Source organism: Megascapheus bottae, chromosome 32, assembly GCF_031878675.1.
Source record: "Megascapheus bottae isolate mThoBot1 chromosome 32, mThoBot2.hap1, whole genome shotgun sequence".
Taxonomy (NCBI): domain Eukaryota; kingdom Metazoa; phylum Chordata; class Mammalia; order Rodentia; family Geomyidae; genus Megascapheus; species Megascapheus bottae.
Window position 1 is genome coordinate 8423778 of NC_143540.1, and position 26604 is coordinate 8450381.

At 50.5% G+C, this 26604-nt stretch overlaps 1 protein-coding gene across 7 annotated transcripts; it reads right to left on the reverse strand.

The window, feature by feature from the left end:
- Positions 1–26036, reverse strand: Dhx30 (DExH-box helicase 30). Of its 7 annotated transcripts, XM_090323484.1 has the most exons (25): positions 25764–26036; positions 23672–23807; positions 23420–23511; positions 22356–22453; positions 20099–20153; positions 17596–17691; positions 16473–16501; positions 10447–10577; positions 9778–9888; positions 7735–8033; positions 7160–7280; positions 6184–6333; positions 3988–4140; positions 3035–3871; positions 2735–2810; positions 2550–2654; positions 2185–2360; positions 1858–2064; positions 1680–1761; positions 1405–1598; positions 1139–1298; positions 894–1051; positions 665–768; positions 423–562; positions 1–337 (listed from the first exon to the last, which is right to left on the reverse strand). In XM_090323484.1, exons 4-25 carry the CDS (start codon positions 22378–22380, stop codon positions 84–86), a joined length of 3663 nt encoding a protein of 1220 aa, XP_090179610.1. In that variant the 5' UTR covers positions 22381–22453; positions 23420–23511; positions 23672–23807; positions 25764–26036; the 3' UTR covers positions 1–83. The 7 variants fall into 7 exon arrangements, with proteins under 7 accessions (XP_090179610.1, XP_090179609.1, XP_090179613.1 ...); XM_090323483.1 differs by lacking the exon at positions 23672–23807; XM_090323487.1 differs by lacking the exons at positions 16473–16501; positions 23672–23807.
- Between the last annotated feature and the right edge of the window lie 568 nt (positions 26037–26604).

Here is a 26604-nt window from a genome sequence, read left to right on the forward strand (position 1 = left end):
TCACAAGGGATAAATAGAACTTTATTTTAAATAAACATTTGCACTCTGTACACAGCCCCACCCAGCAGAGGAGGGGGCGGGGCTCAGTCATCCGCCGTCTTGCGCACATCGAAGCTGCCGCAGGGTCCCCGCAGCAGCTCGGCCAGCAAGGCGAGCAGCTGCCCATGCTCCTGCTGCACCAAGGGCGGCAGCGCGGCCAGCTCGCTGCGCAGGCTCCGCTCCACCATGCGGCCCAGCGCGCGCCGCAGCTCCCTCAGCAGCCGCACGGTGCGAGAGTCGCCTTCCAGGCGCAGCAGGTCGCTGTCGCTCAGCGAGATGGTGGCGCGACGTCCATCATCTGAAGAAGGGGGGGCGGTGAGTGGATGAGCGGGAGGAGGGTGGTGTGGCACACGGTGTGGCGTAGCACGGCACAGGTTACCCACCTCGGATGTGGACGTCCCCGTCGGTCAAGAGCAGCACGGCGAGTGGGTGCACCTGGGACGAGTCCCGCACGAACACGCTGCCATTGGACTTGACGGCCATGAAATACGTCAGCCATCGGCTCCGTAATCGCGTGGCCTCCCTGAAGACGGGACACGTGAGACGGGACTCGTGAGACTTTGTCCCTCTGGATCTTCCTGGCTGGCTGCCCCTGCCAGTCCTGCCCATTATCCCCCCCACCCACCTGTTGATGGTGGATTTGTGCAGCAAGATGTTGCCAGATTTGGTCCTGTACGTGACGCTGTTGGGCTTGAACTTCCCCTGCCGGGTCACTTTGCCCTGCCTCACCTACGGGGGGAGGAGGGGGAGAGGGAGGGTGGGAGGACAAGGATGAGTGGGATTGAGCAAGGAGCTGACAAGGAGGGGTGGCGAGCGGGGACTCCCTGATCCAGTCCAGCTGCTGGAGGAAGCACCTGGATGAGGTTGGGGTAGAGGCCCGCCATGAGCACCCCCTTCACCAGCTCCTCCTCCTCGCTGTACTCGTTGCACTGGGCGGAGGGCAGTGTGCAGTCTGATGGCTTCCCCACCAGGAACGCCTCGTAGATGTTCTCCGAGAACTGTTTGATGAGCCCTGGGGAGGCAGGACGAGGTGAGCGGGCGCCGCCTCCGCCACACAGGAGGACAGTGCGCGTGCGTGTGTGTATGGGGGGGTGCTGACCGTGGATGAAGCGCAGGCTGGGTGCGTAGAGCAGGTTTTCCTCCAGGTAGTTCTCGCGAGACGAGCGGTCCTGCCAGCGCAGCACCTCCTCCCAGCCAGCCACGGCCCGCACGAAGGCCAGGTGGTCGCTGCCACTGTCGTGGCTCAAGAGTGCCTTCACCTGGCAGGAGAGCGTGCGGCCGGTCACGGGAGGGATGGGAGACCCCCCCCCCCACTATGGGGACGGAGGTGAGAGGACGGGCAAAGCGCTTCGGGAGGGGCCTGACCTTGTCCACTTCGGCCCGGTTTTGCAGGCTGCTGCTGAAGGGGTCTCGGGTGAGGCAGGAAACCACCACCAGCAGAGGGTGCAGGCACCGGAAGATGGCGGCCAGCACGATGGCCTTGGCCAGCCGGGGATCGGTGGAAATGTGAGCCAGGCGCTGCCCCAGGGTGGTCAGGTACTCCCGCTGGTCCAGCACCCCTGCCACAAACAGCTCAGCTGTCAGCCCCGCCGGGGGGGATGGACGGGGAGGGGCGGGGTCCCCACCCGGCTGCCACTCACCGATCTCCTGGAGCAAGATCACTGCTTCGTCCACCGCCTTGATGTTGGGACTGTCCACCGCCTTGGAGAGGAACTCCACTGCCTGCGGGGAAGAGGCGGAAAGCAGTGATGAGGGCGTGCGCCCCACTTCTTCACAGAGCCCCCCTCATCCCCCACCCCAGCCAGCCCACTACGGCACCGTCTTCTCCGGCATGTGGATTTTGGCTTGCAGCACCAGATTCTCCAGGGGCGTGCGTAGGATCTCGGGCACTTGGAAGGGAACCATCTTGTCCAGCCGGCTCCGGGGAAACAGGTGATAGGCGAAGCCCGACTGGCAGCGCCCGGCCCGGCCCCGGCGCTGGATCACATTTGCTCTGGACACCCACACTGTCTCTAGGCACGACACCTACGGGACGGGAAAGCCTTGCCTGTGTCCCGACTTCTCAACCCCTAATATCCCCCCCACCACCATAAAGGTGGCTTTCAAGGCCAGTGGCCACTGTGGGGCTGAGGGGGCGCGGGCCACCTTGGTCTTCAGGTCGTAGCGCTCCTCCTTGTGCAGGCCGCTGTCGACCACGTGCACGATGTCGTTCACCGTGATGGATGTCTCGGCAATGTTGGTGGCCAGGACGATTTTGCGCACCCCGATGGGAGGCTGCTGGAAAATGGCCTTCTGGTCCATCATGGGGATGTTGGAGTGCACTGGGGGTGGGGTGGGGACAAAGACAGGAGGGTTAGGGACGCTCATCTTCCACAAGCACCCTGAAGGCTGGCGGCTGGCACAGCTTCTGACGCCATCCATCAAATGGGTCAAGTCCTAATAAAAGGGAGCTAGGTGAATTTGGTCCGCTGAGTGAGTCCACAGGAAGGTGCCGTCTTGGGGGCGCTCACCTGGCAGGATGAGGTACTTGCTCTCGTGCGTGCCCAGGGCTTCTTGGAGGCGTTGCTGCACTCCTTTGATCTCCTGCCAGCCTGGCAGGAAGCACAGGATCCCACCTGAAAAAAGGGTCCCGTGGCTGTGAGTCGGCAGGCTGGGGTAGGTGGGCGTGGCTAGGGGGGAGGAGGGGAGCACCCACCTGGTTCCCCACGGGCATCGATGTGTAGAACCAGATCAGTCACGAGGTCCAAATCCAATGCACATTCATCCTCGGACTGGGGTTGTGGGGGGAGAGAGGCCACAGGCCCGGGGTGAGGAGGGCGTGCACGGGATGTGGTCACAGTGACAGGAGGGAGGCAAGAGCCAAGGTCAGTGCCACCTCATGGAAACAGGCTGACATGGCTACCAAGCCAGGAAAAGGGGGGAGAGGGAGAGGGGGGTAGAGGGAGGGAACGTCTGGGGGAGCCCTGGCTGGGAGAGAGTGGGGGGCGTGCCTCACCTCGTGGTGCCGGTGCCGGTGGGGGTACTGGTGCTTGCCCAGTTTGGCCAGGATGTCCTCCAGGTAGTGCTCCTTCACGGGGTACATGAAGCCAGGCACCTTGATGACAGGGCAGCCACCAAAGTAGCGGGAGAAGCGCTCGTTGTCGCCCGTGGCGCTCATGAGCACCAGCCGCAGGGCCGGGTTGAGCCGCTGCAGGCCCTTGAGCAGAATCAACAGGAAGTCTGTGTTCACGTCCCGCTCGTGGACTTCATCCACGATGACATGGCTCACGCCCTCCAGGCTGGGGTTGCTCTGCAACTTCCGCAGCAGGATGCCCACGGTGCAGAAGAGCAGCGCCCCGCCTCGGGCCGGGGGTTTACTTTCCAGGCGCACCTGGAAGCCCACATTCCGGCGCAGGGAAGGCCCTAGTTCATGGCTGACTCGCTGCGCCACCGACACGGCGGAGATCCGGCGAGGCTGTGTGATGATGACGTTACAGCGGGCGCCGCGGCCCTCAGTCACGTAGCGCTCCAGCAGCAGCTGGGGGATGCGCGTGGTCTTCCCGCAGCCCGTGTCCCCCGAGATCACCACCACGGGGTGCTGCTCGATGGCATTGAGGATAGTGTCCCGGTGCGGGTCCACGGGCAGCTGTGGCACCTCCTGCCACGGCGGCCCTCGCCGCCGCCACAGCTCCAGCAGGCTCTGGCTCACGCGCAGCTCCTCGGCCTCTGACAAGGGCACGTAGGGCTTGCCTGTGATGGGGTCACTCAGGGGCCCCGAGTCCTTGCCCAATGGCAAGATGTCATCACTCTGTAGCCGGAGCTCTGGGGAGATCCAGGAACTGTCCACGGGGTACTGGGGGGGGGAGACCATTACATCAGTGGGGGCTCCCGGTTGAACCCACAGTGGGAAGGTGTTAGTATGAGCGCCCGGCGGGAGGAGGACAAGGTGGAGGGGCTGGGTGGTCTTACGTGATTGAGGAAGGTCTCAATCTTGCGGAGGATGGGTTCGGGCACTTGGATGGTACACGGCCGGCGCTGTGTCTCACCCAACTCACGCAGAGAGGCCAGGTTATACATGGCGTGGGTAAGGGGCTCGTTATTCCTGTCTACCAGGCCCAGGCTCTGCAGAGGGAAACACACATGGCGGGCTATGCTCCGGGCCCAGACAGGCTCAAGAACTCTCGAGAGATGTCATGTAAAGCCACTGGGTTTTGGTTTTTTTCCCTCAGCTCACAAGAGTAAAATGCCAATCGCCACAGAAATTAATTCAAGTGAAACTGAATCGAGAGCGTGCTCAAGTTCCAGTGGCTCTCATCTGTAAACCAGCTAGGAGGGAGATTTCAGAAGAATGAGATCTAGAGGATTCAAGGTTCAAAGCCAGCCCAGGGGGGTGGGGGGGAAATCTGGGATGACTCCGTTTCCAGCTGACCAGCAAAATTCCAGACTAGAGGCATAGCTCAAGAACACACAAGCTGGGAGCAAGAAAGCTGACTAGTCGGAGTGTAGCTTAGTGGTAGAGGGCTCTCCTAGCATGCATCAAGCCCTGGGTTCAATTCCTCAGTACCACAAGCCAGAAGTGGTGCTGTGGATCATGTGATAGAGTGCTTAGCTTTCAGCAAAAGCAGCTCAGGGACAGTGCCCAAGCCTTGAGTACAAGCCCAAGACTGGCAAAACAAAAACAAAAAGCAGTCATTTTCCCCTAGACTGGGCACCTGTCAGGTCTGGGTTCTCTCTCTACAGGCCTCGTCCCCGCCTTGAACCTGTTGACACCATACCTCACTGGGAGAAAAGGCCACTCTGTCCCAGCTCTGCCTGGGTTGACTTAGCAACCTCTGTTGGTGGCTGCTCAACAATGCTGCTGACCGGAAGCCTGCTCCTTCCCAGACCACGTGTCCCAGGCTATCGCCATGCACGCTTTGCAGTGGGCCCTTGTTCTGACTTCTGCAGCAGGAGGTGCTCTGTCCTTGGCTGCATGTAAAATGTGACTCACACCTGGAATCCCATCTGCTCAAGAGGCAAAGATCTGAGGATCACAGTTCAAAGCCAGCCCGGGCAGGAAAGTCTATGAGACTCTCATCTCTAATAAATCCTCCAAAAGACTACAGAGAGAGCTGCAGCCCCAGTGCAAGAGCGCTAGCCTTGGGTGAAAAATCCCAGGGACAGCATCTGGGTCCTGAGTTCAAGCCCTAAGATAACACTAAAAAGAAAAAAAAAGGTGTGGTTCTTAGAGCCAAATGCAACAGAAGTACACCTAATTAAGCCAGGCACCTATGGCTCACGCCTATAATCCTAGCTACTCAGGAGGCTGAGATCTGAGGATTGTGGTTCAGAGCCAATCCAGGCATAAAAGGCCCTGAAGACTCATCTCCAATGAGTCACCACAAAAGTGGAAGTGACACTGTGGCTCACATGGCAGAGCGCTAGCCTTGAGCTCAAGAGCTCAGAAACAACACCCATGCCCAGAGTTCAAGCTCCATGACCAACCAAAAAAACCCCAAGAAGAACCCACCTGACCACCTTAGCAGAGCAAGACATTTCTTCTCTTCTGCAAATGAAAACCTCTGCTGATGTGGTTTCAGATGCCTCACGTCTCAGCACCATCTAATCCCACTATGGTGGCACCTAGCTGTAGAGCACAATGCTATGGTCTCCCCCGCGCCCTTTCTCCTCCCACCCCCGCCCCAGTCCTGGAGCTTGAACTCAGGGCCTAGATATTGTCCTTGAGCTTTCTCAAGACTAGCACCATTTCCAGCTTTTTCTGTGTATATGGTACTGAGGATCAAACTCAAGGCCTCATGCATGCTAGGCAAGCACTCTACCACTAAGCCATACTCCTGGACCCAATGCTATCGTCTAGATGCGACTTTCCCATCTCAGATTTCATCCACACTGAATCACTACTATGGCCATGAAACGCAGGTGGGTGTGAGCTCACTGGACAACAAGGCTGTTAATTCAGGTCCACCAGTCCCATCTTTGTGCTGATCTTTTTCCAGCTTCTGGCCAAGAGCTCACAGACAGAGCGCCTCTGTGGGGGGGACTCCGGGGAACTCATGGAAACAAGCAAGTAAGGCGCACATCCTATCTATATGCTGGGATTTTGTTTCCCCAGAGGAAAGCACTGAGACATCTGTATCTGCCCACTAGGGCGGGTCCTCCACTCACCTTCAGTTTCTTGCAGGCCAAGGCTGCTGCCTTATTCTCAGCCTCCGCCTTGCGGCGTCCTTTAGCAACAAAGGTCATGGGGCAGGGCCAGAGCAGAGTGAGTGTGGACAGCTTTGTCTTGGTGCCCACCGTGTGGAATTGCATGAGGTTCTGCAAGAAGAGAGGCAAGAAGGTTATAAGAAAAAGAACAAAGGAAGATTTCTGCAGTGAAATTAACTGCCATACACTGGGTGCTGGTGGCTCACGCCTGCCATCCTAGTGACTCAGGAGGCTGAGACCTGAAGAGTGTGTCCAAAGCCAAACTAGGCAGGAAAGTCCGTGAGACTTTTATCTCCAATGAACCACCAGAAAACCAGAAGTGGTGCTGTGGTTCAAGTGGTAGAGCGCTAGCCTTGAGCTGAAGAGTTCAAGGACAATGCCCAGGCCCTGAGTTCAAGCCCCACAACAGACAAAAACAAAAACAAAACAAAACAAAAACCTTTGCCCAGAAGTCCAGTAATGATATTCAAACTACAGCCAAATTTTCTACGCTATTCCTTATCCTCCCATACCCACCTTCTACCTCCACAGTCCTGACCTTGCCTGTTTTTTTGTTTCTTTTTCCAGTCCTGGGGCTTGAACTCAGGGCCTGGGCACTGTCCCTGAGCTGCTTCTGCAAGGCTACCACTCTATCACTTGAGCCACATGCCATTTCTGGCTCTTTCTGTGAATGTGCTACTGGAGAATTGAACCTGGGGCCATACATGCTAGGCAAGCACTCTACCACTAAGCCACCTTCCCAGCCCTGGCTGCTGCAGTGCTTTGACTTCCTTCTGTCTCTGCCACTTCACCCTCCCTACCCTCCTGAGCAATATGGTGCCTCTCCACGTGGCTTGGACGAAAGCTGAAAGAACTGGCACCCACAGACCTCCCGCACGCTTCTTCCTACCTCGTGTGCTGCCTGCCCCAAACACAGCCTGCAGCCATCCCAACTCACCTTTGCTGTGGAGGAGGAGGTCGCAATCTGAATCACCTTGGCCAGAAGGTTCTTGGGAAGTGGAAACTGGGTCAGGGCCCTAACAGCACTGTCGTCATCTGTCATTTCAAAGGAACCCCCCCTGGGAGGACCAAAAGTTTAGGTGAAAAAAACAAAAAAACAAAAAACTCACTATCTTCCTGGACTAAGTTCCCCTGAGGCTCCTTGAGACTCTGGAGCTGGGAAACCTGCAGCAGGCAAGCCAGGAGGCATTGGCAAGATGGAGGATCCTTGCACAATTACCACTGCTAAACCCACACTCCCATGGCTTCCCCAGAGAAAGAAAGAAAGGAGGGGGGTAGAGGGCAGGAGCAAGCAGAGCAGCTGCAGAGACGCCGTAGGACGGAGGCAGAAGCTGGAGAAGAGTGCAGGCCATTACTGGTGGGAAGGCCAGCCACAGCACACATAGGCCAGAGTCACCAAGAGCTCCCCACAGATGGCATGCACACCAGTGAGTGACAGGACCATGTTGGATGGTTCCTACCCAGACCCGTGGCAGCGTGCACTGGCCCTTGCATCCCGTGTAAGAGCTGTACCTTGAGTCCCTTAGTGGGTTATGGGAGTCCTGCTGGGTCAGGGACAGGAACTCGGAAACATCAATGGTCCCCTCTTCTAGTTCTTCTTCTTCATCCTCCTCTTCTTCCCGGCCCAAAGAACGGGGTAGGCCAGGTCCCCCTGGCCGAATGCTCTCAGGATTCAGTTGCCGCCAGGAAGTGGGGGGCATGGTTGGTTCCGGACGCCACCAGCTGTCAGCTGGAGAGCCAAAGCGATCAGCTAGCACTCGGTACTTGGCTGCATCAAACAGCTCGTTCCGGGGACCCAGCAGACCCCAGCCCTGAGGGGAGAAGGACATCATGAAGATCACTCCAGATCCACACTGTAGCCTGGACTACATCCAGCGAACCATAGTTCCTTCGTTGTGGACTCTGTCACACAGCTACACTGAAGCCCCAGCCCCAGAAATGGGATAAAAGGAACACTAAGGATGCACAGCGTGAATCAGACTGGGTGATAGATGCCCAGAATTCCAGCTACTTACTTGGGAGAGAGTGATGGGGTACCAAGATTTCAGGCGAGCCCAAGGCAAAGTTAGCCCAATCAGCTTATCTAGAAAACCAAACTAAGCTGGGTACTGGTGGCTCACGCCTGAGATCCTAGCTACCCAGGACATGAGATCTGAGGATCTGGGTTCAAAGCAAGCTGGGAACAAATGTGCTATCTCCAATGAAACCACTAGAAAAAAGGAAGTGGCTGGCTCCAAGGCTCACCATGGTAGAGCACTAATCTTGAGCTGAAAAGCTCAGTACCCAGGCCCAGAGTTCACGGCAAACATCTAACAAAACAAAGAAACAAACGAAAAATATAAGAGTCCCCAGGGAAAGGAAGAACAAGAGATGTTTCACAGGGTGGGAGAGGTTCAGTAGAAAGAAAAAGGAAGAAAAGGGAAGGGAGCTGAAGGGGGCTGAGACAGAGAGAGAGAAAAAAGAAAAAAAGCCTTGAAGGGCCAAAGCCACATTGTTCTAGCCACCCAGCCATTACCTATAGATCATCATTGTATGCTACAAATTATGAGGATAGAAAAGTACAACTGAGGGTAGCTGTGACACCGGAGACGGTCAAGAAAATAACCACAAGCAGTGAGAGCGGTCTGCACTGAAAGCAGGCTGCAGGCCGGGGGGATGGGAGGGGATCAGAACAATGAAGCATTTGAGGCCTACAAGAAAGCAATCAGAAGAGGCAAGAAAAAAGAACAGGAAATTAAAAACCTGAGCAGTTTATTCCCAATCACAGAGAAACAATTGTCAGACTCCATTACAAGGAAGAGAAGACTATGGTGGCCCTAGGAAAAAAATTCTGTGAAATAACGGGAGAAGAAAAATAGAAACTAAATAAATGGAACTTTATCACCATTCCGGTCTCTCTGTAGGGAATTCTTCATAAAAGGCACTCTGTAGGTTTTGAGACCACAGAAACAAACAACGGTGGGGCAATAAGAGAAAGAAGTAACCTGGAAACAGGAGTGTGACCTAGAGTGCTTGCCTAGCATGCCCTGGGCTCAATTCTTCCGTACCACGTACACAGAAAAAGTTGGAATTGGTGCTGTGGCTCAAGTGGTAAAGAGTCCTAGCCCTGAGAAAGCTCAAGGACAGTGCTCAGGCCCTGAGTTCAAGATCCAGGACTGTCAAGAAAGAAAGAAGGAAAGGAAGGAAGGAAGGAAGGAAGGAAGGAAGGAAGGAAGGAAGGAAGGAAAAGAAAAGAAATGAGGGAGGGAAGGAGGGAGGGAAGGAGGGAAGGAGGGAGGGAGGGAGGGAAGGGAGGGAAGGGAGGGAAGGAAGGAGGGAAAGAGGGAAGGAGGTAGGGAGGGAGGGAGGGAGGGAAGGAAGGAAGGGAGGATCTATTCTATCACTGGGTAAACAAGAAGGAACCAAAGAAGTAGAAAGATTCAGGATAGATGAATGCCTAAACAGTGAGTTCCAAGATGTTCCTGGAACCAAAGAAACCAGAGCTAGGGACAATACTGTCTCAGGAAGGGGGGTGGAGGGGAGAGGTCTGCACGGCTTTTACTAGCAGAAGGTCACCTTAAACAGCTGGCAGGCAGCAGCTGCAGCTTGCCGCTCAGCATCGATCTTCTTGCTGCCATAGCCTTCGACCTCCACACTCTTGGGCCACTTTATGTGCAGCGTGACTTTCTGAGAAAGAGAAGAGAAAATCAGGCAAGCCAGGACTGTCAATCAAGAGTAAAGCTGAGGGGCTGGGAGTTTGGCCTAGTGGTAGAGTGCTTGCCTAGCATGCATCAAGACCAGGGTTCGATTCCTAGTTAACACATACATAGAAAAAAGCTGGAAGTGGTGCTGAGGCTCAAGTGGTAGAGCTCTAGCCTTGACAAAGTCCAAGGACAGTGCTCAGGCCCTGAGCTCAAGCCCAGGACTGGGGGAAAAAAAAAAAAAGTAAAGCTGAGACCCTCATCACAGTGAAGTGCTAGCTCTGAGCTGCAGTGGGACAAAAATCCAAGAACATGGAAACTCCCCATCCTAACTGCTATAGTTCTCCACGCACTCCACCCTATCCCAAATAAGAACATGTTTTATGGGTCTTGTTCTAATGGAACTTTGTTTTGAGATTTTCTGGTGACCATTGAAAACTTTCTTGAACTACTTCAGGCTTTCTTAAAGAAAGAAAGCAAGGAAGCCCTGAGAGAGAAGCCCATCCCAAGAGTCAAACCATCGCTTCCCCTATCTACCAGTTACCTTTTTCTTCGGTCCATTTGTGTGTACGTAGACTAGTTTGTCTTTTGCGTGTGAGATACCAAGGGCTCTTCCAATCACACTGTTGAGAAGGTTTTTAGGCTGTGGGAACTCTTTTAATAGGTCCCTAGAAGCTAAGAAAATAAGAACAAAAGCATTAAAGCTGTTCTTACTCTTAAAAATGAACAAGTAAGCAACGCTGTGCAAAATTCTGCCAATGTCAGCTTCTGACCCCCAAATCACCCAAGAACCTTTTAGAGAAGGAGAGATGAATGGTTTACAGAGGAGAATAGGCCACATACAATTGCATGATCACTTCCTAAGAGCCAAGCGGTGGCCCAAAGGAACTAGCCAGAATCCTCTTCTCCCTCCAAGATTTGGATTTCATACAACAGCTACAAAAACCTAAATGGTAAATAAACTCCTCTAAAGCAACACAAACTAGAGATCAAGGCCTTACTTCAGGAAAACAGAAGCTTCCGTTAGTTAAGTGACGAGATTCCACTGGCCACTTTTAGCTCTCAACTGTAACATGGCATGCTATGAAAGACCTTAAAGCCGCAAAAGACTTCCACAGCTAAGACAGGAATGAGCCATTCCTTTCCCTGACTCTGCTGCTATTGAGGAGAAGAAGTGTGCATCAGAAACCACAATAGATATCTCACTTCTTCAGTTGTTTTCTGAATTCCAGAGCTGACATGGCCACCTCCATAAAGCTTGTCTCAGACACAGGACTACAAAGAGAACCCGGAAGGACAAAAACAGAACAAACCCAGGCTGGGAATGTAGCTTAGTGGTAAAGTGCTTGTCCAGCATGCATGAAGCCCTAGGTTCGATTCCTTAGTACCATATACACAGAAAAAGCAGGAAGTAGTGCTGTGGCTCAAGCAGTGGAGGGCTAACTTGGAGCAAAAGAAGCTCAGGTACAGTGCCCAGGCCTGAGTACAAGCCCCAGGGCTGGCAAAATAAAAAACAACAACATAAGAAACCTTTCAACAGATGCATAGAACTGCAGAGGTCATGTATGACTTCTCATTTGCTACCTTTATTCTCTGCTATGATATTTATGTTATTTTATCCCAAAGTCAGGGCCTGGCATACTCATTAAGCTTTTTTTTTTTTTTTTTTGCCAGTCCTGGGCATGAGCTCAGGGCCTGAGCACTGTCCCTGGATTTTCTCAAGGATAGAGCTCTACCACTTGAGCCACAGCACCACTTCTGGCTTTTTGCTATATATGTGGTACCGAGGAATTGAACCCAGGTCTTTGTGCATGCTAGGCAAGCACTCTACCATTAGGCCAAACTCCCAGTCCCTCACTAAGCTTTTTTATTTTTTGGTTAAGGCTGGTACTCTACCACTTACACCACACCTTTACTTCTGGCTTTATGAAGGTTAATTGAAAGTAAGTCTCGTGGATGTTCCTGACCAGGCTGGCTTTGAATCTCAATTCTCAGATCTAAGCCTCCCAAATATCTAGAATTACAGGTGTGAGTCACCAGCACCCAGTAAATATTTAACTACTTCAAGCCAGCTCCAAAGTGGGCCTTTTTTTTTTTTTAAATCACATGCACATCTGCTTCATCATAATCGCCAGGGCAGTTTCTTCACAGCACTTTTGGAAACCCCAAGGAAAAAAGGCTGCAGCATTTGGGTTGCTCAGAGTGGTCTGATAAAAACTTGTTTGATTTGGATTCTTTCTTTGGGCGCAAACTTCTGTCAACGAGCCAAAAAAGCAGAGTTCTGCCTGGAATGTTCTTTTTTTGGGGGGCCAGTCCTGGGGCTTGAACTCAGGGCCTGGGCACCGTCTTTGCGCTTTCTCAAGGCTCTACCATTTAAACCACAGCACCATTTCTAGTTTTTTTCTGAATATGTGGTACTGAGGAATCAAACCCAGGGCTTTGTGCATGCTAGGCAAGCACTCTACCACTAGGCCACACTCCCAGCCCTCGAGTGGTCTTTAAACTCCATTTTACTTATTTTTATTCATTTACTTTTTCCAGTCCTGGGCTTTTAGCTCAGGGCCTGAGCCCAACCCTGAGCTTTCTCAAGGCATGAGCTCTATGACTTGAGTCACAGCACCACTTCGGGCTTTTTCTATGTATGCGGTACCAAGGAATCGAACCAGGGTCTTGGTGCATGCTAGGAAAGCACCCTACTACTAGGCTAAACTCTGGGTCTTTCATCTCCATTTTATAAAGTCATTGAGAATCAAAGTTACTAAGCAGGACCTAGATAGAATCCAGGGCATTTGATCCTACAGAGACCCAACTTTAGCACCCATTAGACCTACAGGTGTGCAAGGAGGATGAAGGCAACCGGGCCTACTCTACCAACCCTCGACGAGCAGGCAGGCCGGCAGGCGGGCAGGCGGGCAGGCCCTCCCCGCACTACTCAGGACGTACAGAGAGAGCTGCGGTCCGCCCACCTCAGGGCATCCCCGAATCCCCAGGCGTCCTGAGGGCTCTTTCTCACAGTGGTGAAGGCGCTTCCTGTCCTGCCTGACTCCCGGGCCAGTTACCCTGGTCATTTCATCCCGGACACCAGGTGTGAGTGTTGGGGGGGGGGGGCGGGGAGCGCCAGAGCCGCGCACAGCAGCTTTACGGCAGCAGAGCCCGGACGTTCGGCCGCTTTCGGGAAGGAGAGCCGCCCCCCCCCACCCCGGGGCCGGTCAGGAGGGCGGAGCTCGCCCTGAACGCCATCCCTGCCGGCCCGCCCGCCCGCCACGCCGGGAGTCAAGGGCGCCGCGGCCCGCACGCCCGTCCGCCCGTCCGCCCGCCGCGGCCCTCACCGTTCACCATGCTCCCGTCGCCTTCCCAGGGCTCACCAGGAGCCGCTTCCGACTCGGCCTCGACGGCCTTCTGGGCGCCGTCGGCGCTGACGAAGCCTGACGAGAGGCCTCGCGACCGGCCCTGCCGCCAGGTGGCGCGGGGACCCGGCGGCCGCAGGCGCGGAGAGACGCCGGCCGCCAGCGCCATGAGCCTCCTGGCGGCCGCCATCGCGCTCCCGCCGGCCACTGCGGCCCCGGAAGACGTGCGGGGGCGGGGGGAGGAACCCGCGGAGGGGGCGTGGCCGGGGGCGTGGCCGGGGCGGGACCGGACGCCCCCTGCTGGCCGGCGGGAAGCGCTGCCCGGTCTACACCCCAGGCAGAACAACAGAAGACTAGAATTTGGGGGGGGGGGGGGGGAAGGAAGTAATGTATGTCAGGTCTCCTGCCCGTGTAAGTCCAAGGAAACGGACGCGATCCCTTCAGATCTTATCTCTCAGGGTGCTTTGCTAAGTAAGACCTGACTGGTGGGTGTGGTGGTGGGGGGAATGGCGGGACCCGGATTACGCGAAATGACTGCTGAAGGGAAGTGGGTGTACCCCATCTGAGAAGGACCTACAGAGGGAGAATGTGGTGAGGAATTGGGAGCCGGGATAGACAAGGCTTTCTTAAGCATCCGCTCAACTAGAAATCTTGTTTGTTTTTGCCAGTCCTGGGATTTGAACTCACAGTCTGGGCACTGTCCCTGAGCTTCTTTTGCTCTCCCATTTAAGCCACAGCGTCACTTCAGGCTTTTTCTGTGTATGGTACTGAGGAATCGAATCCAGGGCTTCCTGCATGCTAGGCAAGCGCACTACAACATGGCCACATTCCCGGGCCTCAAGAAGAAATCTTGAGTGACAGTTGGATTCTGATGCTGCTCCCTTGTTTGAAAGCCAGATGGGAATTCATTTCCACAGGGATAGGCCTGGATTTTATTTCTCTTGACTGCTTCCCAAATGCCTGGAGAAAGCCTTTGGGTGGCTTTTTTTTTTTTTTTTTTTTTGTAGTTTATTGGAGTTAAGAGTCCCACAAACTTTCCTCTCCAGGCTGGCTTCAAATGGAAAACCTTAAATTTCAGACTCCTGAGTAGCTAGGATGATAGGTGCAAGCCATCAACTCCTAACTCTGGGGTAGGACCTTTTTAACAAGTTCCTGGGTAAAGTGGAGAAAAATAAAAAGGCTAGGGGGAACACATAGGATTTGAATCATAATACCTGGGCCTCATTCTTACTCCACTGTGCCACCTATCAACTGATTATCTTGAGCAAATTCATCAATGGGAATAATTACAACTAATTTGTTCTAGTCATTTCTTTCTTTCTTCCTTTTGGTGGGTGTGGTTAGGATCAAATAGGAACATTCCAAAAGAAGGTTTTGCAGATGGCACTGTGACAGAAGTTCCTAGCTTTTGAGGACAGAAATCACAGTAGGAAGGTCCCTTAGAAGCAGACTCAGGAGGGGTAGGGTATAGCCTCAATTTCAATTTCTCCATTTAGTGGGTTGTTACAAGGAAAGGGACAAGAGGGAATGATTATTTGACAAAGCAACAGTGACAGGGAGTCACTACCCTCTGTTCCAAACATATCCCACTCCAAGAAATGATTGTTCAAGACCTTGCATGTAGGCACATGGCTCATTAATTTCCCCAAAGTCTACAAATCCACCAAGCTTATGGAATCTTCCTCAAGGATAGTCAGCAGTCTAAATTCCCTAAAAGAACCTAGATGTGTACCAAACCAAGGAGGGACTACAGTAGCTGAGGACAAACTTGGAGAATTCTGGTACCTAAAAGTTGAAGGAAACAAGCCAGGTGCCAATGGCTCACGCCTGTAATTCTACCTACTCAGGAAGCAGAGAGCTGAGGAATGTGGTTCAAAGCCGTCTCTGGGCATGAAAGTCTGTGAGACTCTTATCTCCGATGGACCACCAGAAAACTGGAAGTGAGACTGTGGCTCAAAGTGGTAGACTGCCAGCTGTGAGCAAGAAAGCTAAGAGTATAATGCCCCAAGTTGAAGCCACAGTGCCAGCAAAATCTTTAAAAGAATCTATACATGTGTACGTATATAAATGCTCTAACAGTGTCACCCTGAACAAATGTTTCAGCTTTGCAGGCATGACTGTAAGATCAAGGATGCTCCGTAACCTTTCTAGTAACCCTTCTAGTTCTGTACTGGGCTCCCCAGTGGTCCAGAGTAAATTATAGCTTAGAGAGAAAATCTACATCATTGCCTCTTATCATAAATAACTTTTTTTTTTTTTTTTGGCCAATTCTAGGTCTTGGACCCAGAGCCTGGGCACTGTCCTTGGGCTTGCTCAAGGTTAGCACTCTACCACTTGAGCCACAGCAAACACTTTTGCCTTTTTCTGTGTACATGGTACAGAAGCATTGAACCCAAGGCTTTGTGCATGCTATGCAAGCACTCTACCACTAGGCCACACTCCCCGCCTATAAATAACATTTTAATGGGACACAAATATGCTTTTGTGCTTATGTATCTATAACTGCTTTCATGCTATAATGGCAAAGTTAATTGCTATGGAAAACATACACGCTGTAACACCTCAAATACATTTACTATCTGACTCACAAAAGCGTTTATCAGGGCCAGGCACTGGTGGCTCAGGCAGGCCTATAATCTTAGCTACTCAGGAGGTTGAGATCAGAGGATCACAGTTCAAAGCCAGCCCAAGCACAAAAGACCATGAGACTCTCATCTCCAATGAACCACCAAAAAGCTGGAAGTGACACTGTGGCTCAGTGGTAGAACACTAGCCTTGAGCTGAAGAGCTCAGGGTCAGTGCCCAGGCTCAGAGTTCAAGCCCCCCAAGCAACAACAACAAAAAAGAGAGAGATAACGAGAGGGAAGAAAGAAAGGAAGAAAGGAGAAAGGAAAGGAAGAGAAGAGTAAACATGGCAGATAGACCTAACAATCACGTGCTCATAAACAGATGAAGCTTTTATGTCATTTCTACCTGAGAGAGAAAGAGACAGGCAAGAAGCACATCACATGGATGACATCGTTCTGCAGAGACGGTGTGACAGGCCAACAGTGCCACGCTTCTTTGGCACAAGGCAGGGAGGGTGTGTAGTATATATGGGCCATCCCGCAGGGCAGCAGCCTGGTCCCAGGAATGCTGTCTTCAGCATATGTTCCAGGAAGGCACTGCCTGTAGCCCCAGCATCTTCACTAAAAACACATCTGATACTCTCAAAGCCACTCACCTGCCATGTTGGAAATGTAAACGTTCAGCCTTTTCGAATTACAGGGCATTTTAAGAAAGGAAAAAAAAAAAGGGCAATCAACTCTTGTTTTGCCAATGGTAAGGGGTGGCATTTCTTTTTAACACCTAAGTCAAGTAGTCAGAGGGGCTGGAAGGATTCACATGGTTATTGTTATTCAGTTAGGTCGAATGCAGCAAAAAGGGGCAAGCACAGGCTCTTAAACCCTTCCCAAGCTTGGAAAAACAAAAACAAAAACAAAAAAAACAAAAAACAAATTCAAAGCACTTTACAGACAGAGCCTGGGGTACATAGGTTTTCTGTCTCCAGATGGGAACAAAAGAATCTTATTAGCTAAAATAATGCTCTTTGCATGTTAACAGGTGGCCTATGGCAGAGAAGAGCAGCTGACAAGAGAAGGAGAAGGAGAAGGAGAAGGAGAAGGAGAAGGAGAAGAAGAAGAAGAAGAAGAAGAAGAAGAAGAAGAAGAAGAGGAGGAAGAGGAAGAGAAGGAGGAGGAGGAGGAAGAGGAGCAGCAGCCGCCATCAGGGACGCTGGAGTTGGCAGCCCTAGAAAAGATCTATGTCTAAGGAGAAAGAAAAGATGCTTTGCAGTTGAAAATGCTTCTCTGAGCCCTGCTTCTCTGAGGTACAGTGGGGTCCTGAGATTGAATTATCTTTTTTATCTGAGTGCTCTGACATTCTCTCCTCTTAGCCTTACCTTGCCAAAGGGCTGACAGGTGGAGTTTCATGTCAGTAAAGTGCTTTGAGGGGGCTGAGGGAAACAGGGAAGGGATTTTCCTGGGCATCCCCAAAGGCTCCAAGATGGGGGATACTAGGCCATAGAGACAAGCTAAAATGTTCTCCATGGAAGTGTAGAATACCTAGGTAGAGTAAGCTCAGATTTTCTTCCAGGAGACTAGGGGGATCATGCCCTAACACCAAAAATTCTGAAGAGCCCAGAGTTTCCCCCAAACTCTCTCCCAAGGACTCCACCAGCTCTGCTAAGCCCATCTGTGCCCCCCCTACCCCACCATGAATCACTTTCCAGTGGTTCCAAGCCCTATACCAGGGTTTCTCACTGCCACCCACCTCCTGGCAGAACAGAGGCCAGGCCCCTCCCTTACCTCGAGAGATGGTCCCTCCAGGGGCGGGGTTGACACACATGGGTGGAAGGCGGGGTGGGGGAAGTTTGCACTGACGCTGCCTGTGCTGGGCCCGATCTGGGGAGAGAGAGAGAGGATCTCAGAATGTGTGGTCACTCCTTACCTGGTGCCCTTAGAGTACTGAGCCCTGAACGGACTCTCTCTGGAAAATCCATGGGAGTCAGTCATAGGTTCTGAAGAAGAGTGGCAGCCATGCCACAGAGGAAAATGACAATTGTCTTCTTGGCTTCAAATGCTTCCTGTTCTCCATGAGTTTAACATGCTCCTATATGCTCTCTAAAAGGATACAGCAGGAGCTGGGAAGGAGGCTTCGTGGTAGAGTACTCACCTAGCATGCATGAAGCCCTGGGTTCGATTCCTTAGTACCACATACACAGAAAAAGTCAGAAGTGGTACTATGGCTCAACTAGCAGAGTGCTAACCTTGAGCCAAAAATTGTCCAAGGGCAGTGCCCAGCTCCTGAGTTTAAGCCCCTGCTTCGGCTGGCTTTGAACCCTGAACCTCAAATTACAGCTTTATGAGTAGCTAGGATGACAGGTGTGAGCCACCAGCACCCTGCTTCACAAGTAAGTTTCATCATTATAGTCCCCCCCCCCCCCAGCCTTCACTTTTGGCTAAGAAAAGAAAAAGGTGAGATTAGTATGTAAAGCACTTTTTTCTTTTTTCCTGAGCTAAAAACTAACATTTAATTACTCTGTTTACCTATTAAGCAGAGAAATTTGCCGTTTCTTGTAAAAGGTGGGTTGTTCTAAGGATCAGATGTGTTAATACGTGTTAACTGCTTAAAACAAGGCCTGACCCCTCATAAACTCACAATCCGTATTATCATTAAGAGGCTTTAGTACATAATATGGTCTGACATGGGGCCTTGATTTGCTATAAGTATCTTGAATTCTTCCCTTCAGGTAAATATCTTTTTTTGGGGGGGGGGGAGGGATGCTGGCCTAGGGTTTCAGCTCAGGGCCTGGGTGCTGTCCCTGAGCTTTTTTTTCCTTGTAAGCTGGCACTTTCTGAGTTACAACTCTACTTCCAGCTTTTGGGTAGTTAGAGATAAGAGTCTCATAGGTTTTCCCGCCCATTGTGATTCTCAGATCTCTGCCTCCTCAGTAGCCAGGCAAACACATCTTTTATTAGTTTATAGCTTTCAGGTTAGGTGTCTTCTCCTGTCTTCTGAATGCTGGTGATACTCATTTGCATCATGAACTTGTCAACTGGTTGAATGTAGACTTGATACCTTTATTATTTATCACTTATGGTGTTTAAAGGATTATTTTTCTTTTTTTCTGGTCCTGAGGTTTGACCTCTAGTCCAGCACTGCCCTTGAGCTTCTTTTGCTCAAGATTAGAACTCTACCACTTGAGTCATAGCTCCACTTCCAGCTTTCCAATGATTATTTGAAGCTAAAAGTCTCAGGGACTTTCCTGCGCAGGGAAACCACCATCCTCAGATCTCAGCCTCCTGAGTGGCTAGGATCACACGTGTGAGCCAGTGGCATCCAATGAGTTTACATTGCGCGTATTTCTTTGTTCCTCAGGAGGAGATGATAAATGACACTTGATAATGTAGCTTTAATTTTGAGAGGAAACAAAAAGTAAAAAGTTTGGGCCACTGAATCAACCTTCCTGGTCTTCAAAACTGGTTCTCTAGGCTGGGAAGGGGGCTTAGTGGTAGAGTGCTGGCCTAGTGGTTCGTTTCCTCAGTATCACATACGCAGAAAAAGCTGAAAGTGATGCTGTGGCTCAAGTGGTAGAATGCTAGCCTTGATCCCCCAAAAAGCTCAGAGTAAGTGACTAGGCCTTGAATCAAGCCACAGGACGTGTGCGTGCGTGCGTGCGTGCGTGCGTGCGTGCGTGCGTGCGTGCGTGTGTATTTTGAACTCTGCTCTATAGCTTAGTCACAGTGTGATTCTACAGCAATTTATGCAACTTCTTCATCTCATCTGCTATAGACTCCTAGGTTCAAGACTTGTTGACTTATTCACATGACCACTGATAATAACCTCATATACTTCCACTAGTGTTTACTGAGGCATTTCATGTACAAAATGCTGGGACAGATACTATAGACAACAAAATAGCATAACAAGCCCTCGATCTAGGGAGCTTCTGGTAAAATATTTCAAAGAGAGAATTTGTTCTGGGCACTGGCGGCTCATACCTCTAAGTGTATCATGCTACTCAGGAGCCTGAGACCTGAGGATCATGGTTCACAGCCAGTCCAGGCATTTGAAAGTCTTCAAGACTCTTATCTCCAATTAAGTCCCCAAAAAAATCTGGAAGTAGAGCTGTGGTTCAAGGGGTAGAGTGCTAGTCTTGAGCAAAAGAAGCTCAGGGACAGTGCCCAGGCCCTGAGTTAAAGACCCAGGACTAGAAAAAAACAAAAACTATGAAACAGTAAAGGAAATTCACAGCATTGTGGTCACAAAGAGGAGGGTGTGAGGCCACAAGCACAGTTACATTTTTACCTTTTCTGAATGAGTCCAGGCTGAACATGTCTGGCCAAGAGGGAAAGCTGGAATCCTAAGAAGGAGGGTCAAAAGGCAACAGTTAATATTCCTGTCCCAAAAACCCACAGAAGAAGACTTTCAATAACAAGAGAGAACTGTACAGAAGATGAAAAAATTAAAAAGAAGTCCTTCACTAGTTCCCCAGTCTTAAGGATGGGAAGGTGAACTCTGCTTTAATTATACTACTTGCTTCTTTCTTTCTTTTACCTTTTTTTTTTTTTTGCCAGTCCTGGGACTTAAGCTCAGGGCCCGAGCACTGTCCTTGGACACTTTTTGCTCAAGGCTAGCACTCTGCCACATGAGTGAGCTACTTTTGGATTTTTCTGTGTATGGTAGTGAGGAATTGAACCCAGGGCTTCATGCATGCTAGGTAAGCATTCTACCATTAGGCCACACTCCTGGCCGAACTTGCTTTTTCCTAATTGAGAGCTTTCTTCTCACTGTTAAACAGAAAGGGGATGCATTTTGTCTTGAAAGACACAGTTGTACTTGATTAGAATACTTGCAGACTACCAAGTGTCTTGCAAAAGGAAAGGAAATTCTTTATGGATATTCAGTCTCACATGGAATAAGGATCTGAGCATTGACTTTAAAGACTAACTGGCCGATGGGCATTTATTTATTCATTTATGTATTCATGTATTTATTTGCCAGCCCTGGGGCTTGCTCAGGGCGTGGGCACTGTCCCTGAGCTCAAGGCTAGTGGTCTACCACTTGAGCCACAGTGCCACTTCCAGCTTTTTCTGTGTATGTGGAACTGAGGAATCAAACCCAGGGCTTCATGAACGCTAGGCAAGCATTCTACCACTAAGCCACATTCCCAGGGTTTTAAAAAACCTGACCAAGGCCTTAGGAATAAGCTTTGACAACATCAAAGAGTACTTTAATGATTTGGAATAAAACTTTTTGGGGAGAGGGGCATGCTGGTGGCTCAAGCCTGTAACCCTAGCTACTAAGGGGGCTGAGATGTGAGGAGTGTGATGAAAAGCTAGCCTGGACAGGAAAGTCTATGGGACTCTTATCTCTAACTAACAAGCAAAAAGCTGGAAGTGGAGCTAAGGCTCAAGGCCAAAAACAAGGCCCTGAGTTCAAGCCCCAGGGCCTGCACAGACACACACACACACAAGCACACACACACATACACAGCGATTTACGTTTTCCATGGTGTTGCTTCTATGTCTCTAAGAAATAACAAATTATAAAATTTATCATTAATAACTAGAATTAACAAACTTGTTAGTTATGAAGCATAAATATTAAGTTGAAATATAACTATCTTTTTTCTTGAGACAAGTTTTTGCTACATAGACCAGTCATTGATCATCATAGTTCAGCAACCCAAGTGCTGGATGTACAGGATTTTATTCATTAGTACATTTATTTATTTGTTTATTTATTTATTTATTTTTGGTGGTTGTGGGGCTTGAACTCTGGGCCAGGGTGCTGTCTCTGAGCCCTTCAGCTCAAGGCTAGTGCTCTACCCCTGGAGTCACAGCGCCACTTCTGGTTTTCATGTGTTTCATTGGAGATAAGAGTTCCACAGACTTCTGTGCCCAGGCTGGCTTTGAACCGAGATCCTTAGATCTGAGCCTCCTGAGTAGTTAGGATGACAGGCGTGAGTCACCAGGGTCCGGCTCATTGATACATTTAATTGAGGAATATACTTAAAGCTGATAGGAAAGAAAAAAAGAAAAATTTAACAATTTTTGTCCTGAATAAATACTCACACTGATAGATGTTTAAGCAATATAGTATTAGATGAGGTGCCATAATTTCTAGTAGCCCTAGTTTAAAAACATCAACACTGTTGGGCTCTGGCAACTCACACCTATCATCGTAGCTACTCAGAAAACTGAGATCTGAGGATCCTGGTTCAAAGCCAGCCTGGGCAGGCAAGACCATGAGTCTCCTATGTCCAATTAGCCACCCAAAAGCCAGAAGTGGAGCTGAGTCTCTAGTGGTAGAGCACTAGCCTTGGGGAAAAGTATCTCAGGGAAAGGACCCAGGCCCTGAGTTCAAGCCTCAGGATAGGCATCATACATACATACATACATACATACATACATACATACATACACACACACATGTTTTAGCACATTAAGTAAAATGATCACTTATTACGAGGAATCTCTTGAGTATCTATCTACATGGCTGTACCTGACTATTATTTTCTCTCATTGTCAAATTATGGGGAAGTGGGGAGTTGAAGGCTAACCTGGGGCTGAATCTTTCAGGTCCATAGCAGGTCTGCCCTTCTCTCCCCAAGGATGCCGGAAATTTCAGCCGCTAAGATATGGTAGCTCAGAGAGAAAACTTCAATACAATAGCAACGATGATACAATTTACTTTAAGAAGTGACATTCTATAAACTCCTCCTTATCCAAATTAAACGTTTGAAAAGAAAAGGGTATCATGTTTCGATTCTCGTTTTAAAAGGCAACCTGAGTCTTTGAAAATACAAGGCATCGTACAGTGAGGATTGAGAAACAATAAACTTTCTTGCTAAGACATTCTCAGTTCATGTGCTCAGAAATAAAATTTGGGGGTTTTATTGTTTAAAGGTCTCTGATCCTCAGTGTCAATCAAGTCTCAAAAACACTATCTTCCTTCCTAGCATAAATCTATGTATATATATATTATGATATTCAAGTAGTATGATACTCAAGATAAGGCATTTTATAAAGAACTACTATGTTTCAGAGTTCCCAAAGGACCCTGCTTTCCTTACATTATGGTGATATTAAAACAAACAAAATACCTTCTCTGTTTTTGCTTTTTTTCCTGTTGTATAAGGATAAGTCAAATTCTATTAGGATAAGATTCCTTTTCTTTTCTTTTCTTTGGTTCTGGGGCTTGAATTCAGGGCCTGGATGCTGTCCCTGAGCTCTTCTGTTCAAGTTTTGTATTCTACCACTTGGTGCCACAGATCTACTTCCAGATTTCGAGTGGCTCATTAGAGATAGAAATCTCATGGAGACTTTTCTGCCCGGGCTGGCTTTGAATTGCAATCCTTACATCTCAGCCTCCTGAGTAGCTAGGATGACAGGCGTGAGCCACTGGTACCCAGCAAGATTTCGTAACGTAAGAAAACACAACTTAACTTTAGGTATCCTGACTATGGGGATGTTTTCAAGACAGAGAGATTCCTAGTGACTTAAGAATGACAGTCCTCTTTTCAAGACAGCCACGAATGGAACGAACACAGGATTTAACCAGGCCCTTTGGCTTTGCAGTATGGCAGAGCTGTCCACGTGGTGGGACGTAGCTAAATGAACTTACCTTATAAATGCAGGAACAGGCTCAGATTTTGTAGGCTTTTGAACTGGAACTGAAATCTCCCCTTGCTATTCCTCATCACGAGGCTGGGCCTCCTGGGAAGTACAATGGGGGAAGGGAGGGTACTAGATGGGTGATCCCCAAAAAGAAACAAAGTTGCACCAATCACAGAACTTCATTTACTAACCCTAGCAACCAGTTTCCTTTTTGGCATAAAACACACACAAAACACCAAGCCCTTATGTTAACACTTACCAAGACCCATGCTAGACCCATCAAGAATGTCGCTGGTAGGTTTCACGCCTGACATCCTAGTTACTCAGGAAGCTGAGATCTGAGGATCACAGTTCAGAGCCAGCCCCCGGCAGGAAAATCCATGAGGCTCTTTCCTCTAATTAACCACAAAAAAAAAAAAAAAAAAGTTGGTACTGGAGTTGTGGCTCAAGTGGTAGAACTCAGAGACACTCAGGGACAGAGCTTAGGCTCAGCGTTTAAGCTCCAGAACCAAGGAGATGGGAAAAAAAAAATGTGCACTATCCTAGATTAGTACCTATAAGATACCAAGGGGATCTCAAAATGAAGAAGGGTGTGTAGGTCTGAGAAACATTTTCTCCAAACCTGGAACAAAACCAACTTCATTTTTCTTTTTTCTGGCCCTTAGGCTTGAATTCAGGGTCTGGGTACTGTCCCTGAACCTCTTTGTGCTCAAGGCTAGAGCTCTACCACTTGAGTCACAGCACCACTTCTGCTTTTTCTGAGTCTCACAGACACAGGCTTCAAACCATGATCTTCAGATCCTGAGTAGCTAGGATGACAGGTACGAGCCACGGGCACCTGGCCAAACTTCATTTTTCTAATCCCATAATGACTATCATATAAATCTATCCAAAGTAGATAAAACGGGCTGTAACTTTCATCCAGATTGGGAAAATAACAATAACTCAATGTTGAATATCACTTTTACAGTTCACCAAGTCCTTCCACGGATTAATCTATTTCATTCCCGCAAATACCCTAGAAAAAGGTAAAACATTATCTTTCCTAGAGAAGAAAACTGAAGCTCAAGGTTATACATCTTACCCAAGATCCCACAGCTGCCTTGAGGCAGATTGGAAATCTACATTGGAGTGAAGTGATTCTAAAACTTTCCCTGTCAGAAGCAAACTACTTTTCCTGTGGCTTACCACACAGAAGCGTAAAAGCACCCTGGTCTGGTTCATGCCTGAAATATACGGACATCTCCCAAGTTCTAAAAGAGTACAAGAGTCTCCTAGTGGATAAAACTTTGGATCACAGTGACATAAAATATATACAGTATCCTTGGACACTAAGAAGACAACCTAGCAAGGTAGAGAATACACAGAATGTAAATGCACACAAACTCTCACACCAACCCCAAATACTTCTTCCATCAGAGGCCTCCCTTTTGGGAAACGCTGAGACACTGAGATTTGAGGGTAAATTACAAGATGTTGGTCAAGGCCTTTCAAGAAACTACAAGGAAAATCATCAGAGTGGCTAGCAATGAAGAATAGGTTGAGAACCTGCTACCAACCTGCTGCAGTGTACTCACAAGGATTGGGATTATAAAGCAGTATAGTGTCTACCGCCTTGGAAAAAAATCTCAATTATGTGGCCAATATTGTTACAAGAGGAATAGCTAGAAAAATGCATGCTGATCCAGGCTTAGGGGAAAAATCTGAGGACCCCCAGGGATTCCAGTTCACTGCAAACAAAGGACTCAACATGCATTAGGTCCTTCCCTGCAGAACTGGGCAAGTCACCATTAGCAAACAAAGAACATTTCATCCCTTTGGCTTCCCCCAGATCGGTGCGAAAGGTGGGCAAATCAGGCCTCTCTCTCTTTCACTTTCTCTCTCTCTCTCAGGACGAACGGTCCAGGGAGCAAAGAGGGAGGAGGGGCAGACAAAAGGTCTCAGGGCACTGCAGGCACTTCCTCCAGGCTGGGCCTGGAGGAAACGGGGCATCCCCAGAGGCGAAGGCGTCGGTGCACCAATGAAGCGGCCACTCCGGCAGCCCTGGCAGAGTCCCTGGCACAGCGAGGACCGCCCCGCCGGACCGGTCTGGCCCCCGCCCTCGCCCGGGCTCCATGGCAACAGCAGGCCGAGGCCTGGTTGCCCAAGGCTCGGCCAGGCCGGTTTCCCAGGCAGGCCTAGGATGCCCGGCCTGCTCCTCGGGCCCGCCAGCTCCTCCGCCCTACTCTCCGCAAGCCTGGCGGGCGGACCCGGACCCCCTCTCCTCGTGCTGACCACCACCCCCCCGGCTACAAGCAGGCTCCTCCAGGAAGGGGGAGGCACGAAAAGGGAGAATAAAAAGCCCAATTCACCTGTTGTTACAGATGTGAAACAAGCCTCGGTGCACGGCGCATGAGCCGCTGGCCCCCCCCAACCACGGCCGGACTACAACTCCCATCAGCGACAGCGCGACCCCTTCCGGGTCCTGTAGCGGAAGCCCCGGACGGCCATCCGGGAGCTCCACGCCCCGCGCCGACCTCCCAGGGCCGCGACCCCGTTGCTCTGAATTGCAAAGGCGGGTTCGCCGACACGGACTATTTGTGGCCTCCGGAGGCTGTCGATGGGGGGGAATGGCTGCTTTGTGGTAGACACCCCCTCCTCAACCCTTCAGTTCGGGGGCCTGGGCCCTCCCCCCCCCCCCCCCAGCCCGGACCACCCCCTCCCCTGGGGCACGGCGGCAGATGTAGGCGGGACTTCCGGTGAGGTCGCGGAAACGCGCGCGCGCGAGACTAGCTGTCGGGGGCGGGGCTCCCGCGGAAGCCATTAGGTTTTCCTCCCGCCACGGTTCTCACGGGAACTTAAGCCCCGGAATTGTGTGGGTGCCAAGAAGGGCTTTTGTGTGTGTGTGTGTGTGTGTGTGTGTGCCTATTTTTTCCCCCTTTTTATTTGCGCGCCTGCGGCTCCCGTGAGTATAAAAGTTAAAAAACCAGAGCCAGAAAGATGTCTAACTTGAGCCCGGGGGAAGCGGGGGGACGGGGACGGGGGGGGGGGGGGCTCCCATCTCATCGCCCCGCGCCTCTCTCTGGTCAGCAGTTCCGTTTAGGCCTCTTTAAGCCAAGAATTAATTTTTTTTTTTAGGTGAACCTGTACAGGGTTGCACAAGGGTTCGCTTGAGGGGACAGAGGAGGTGGCAGCTTGATGGAGGCGGGTTTG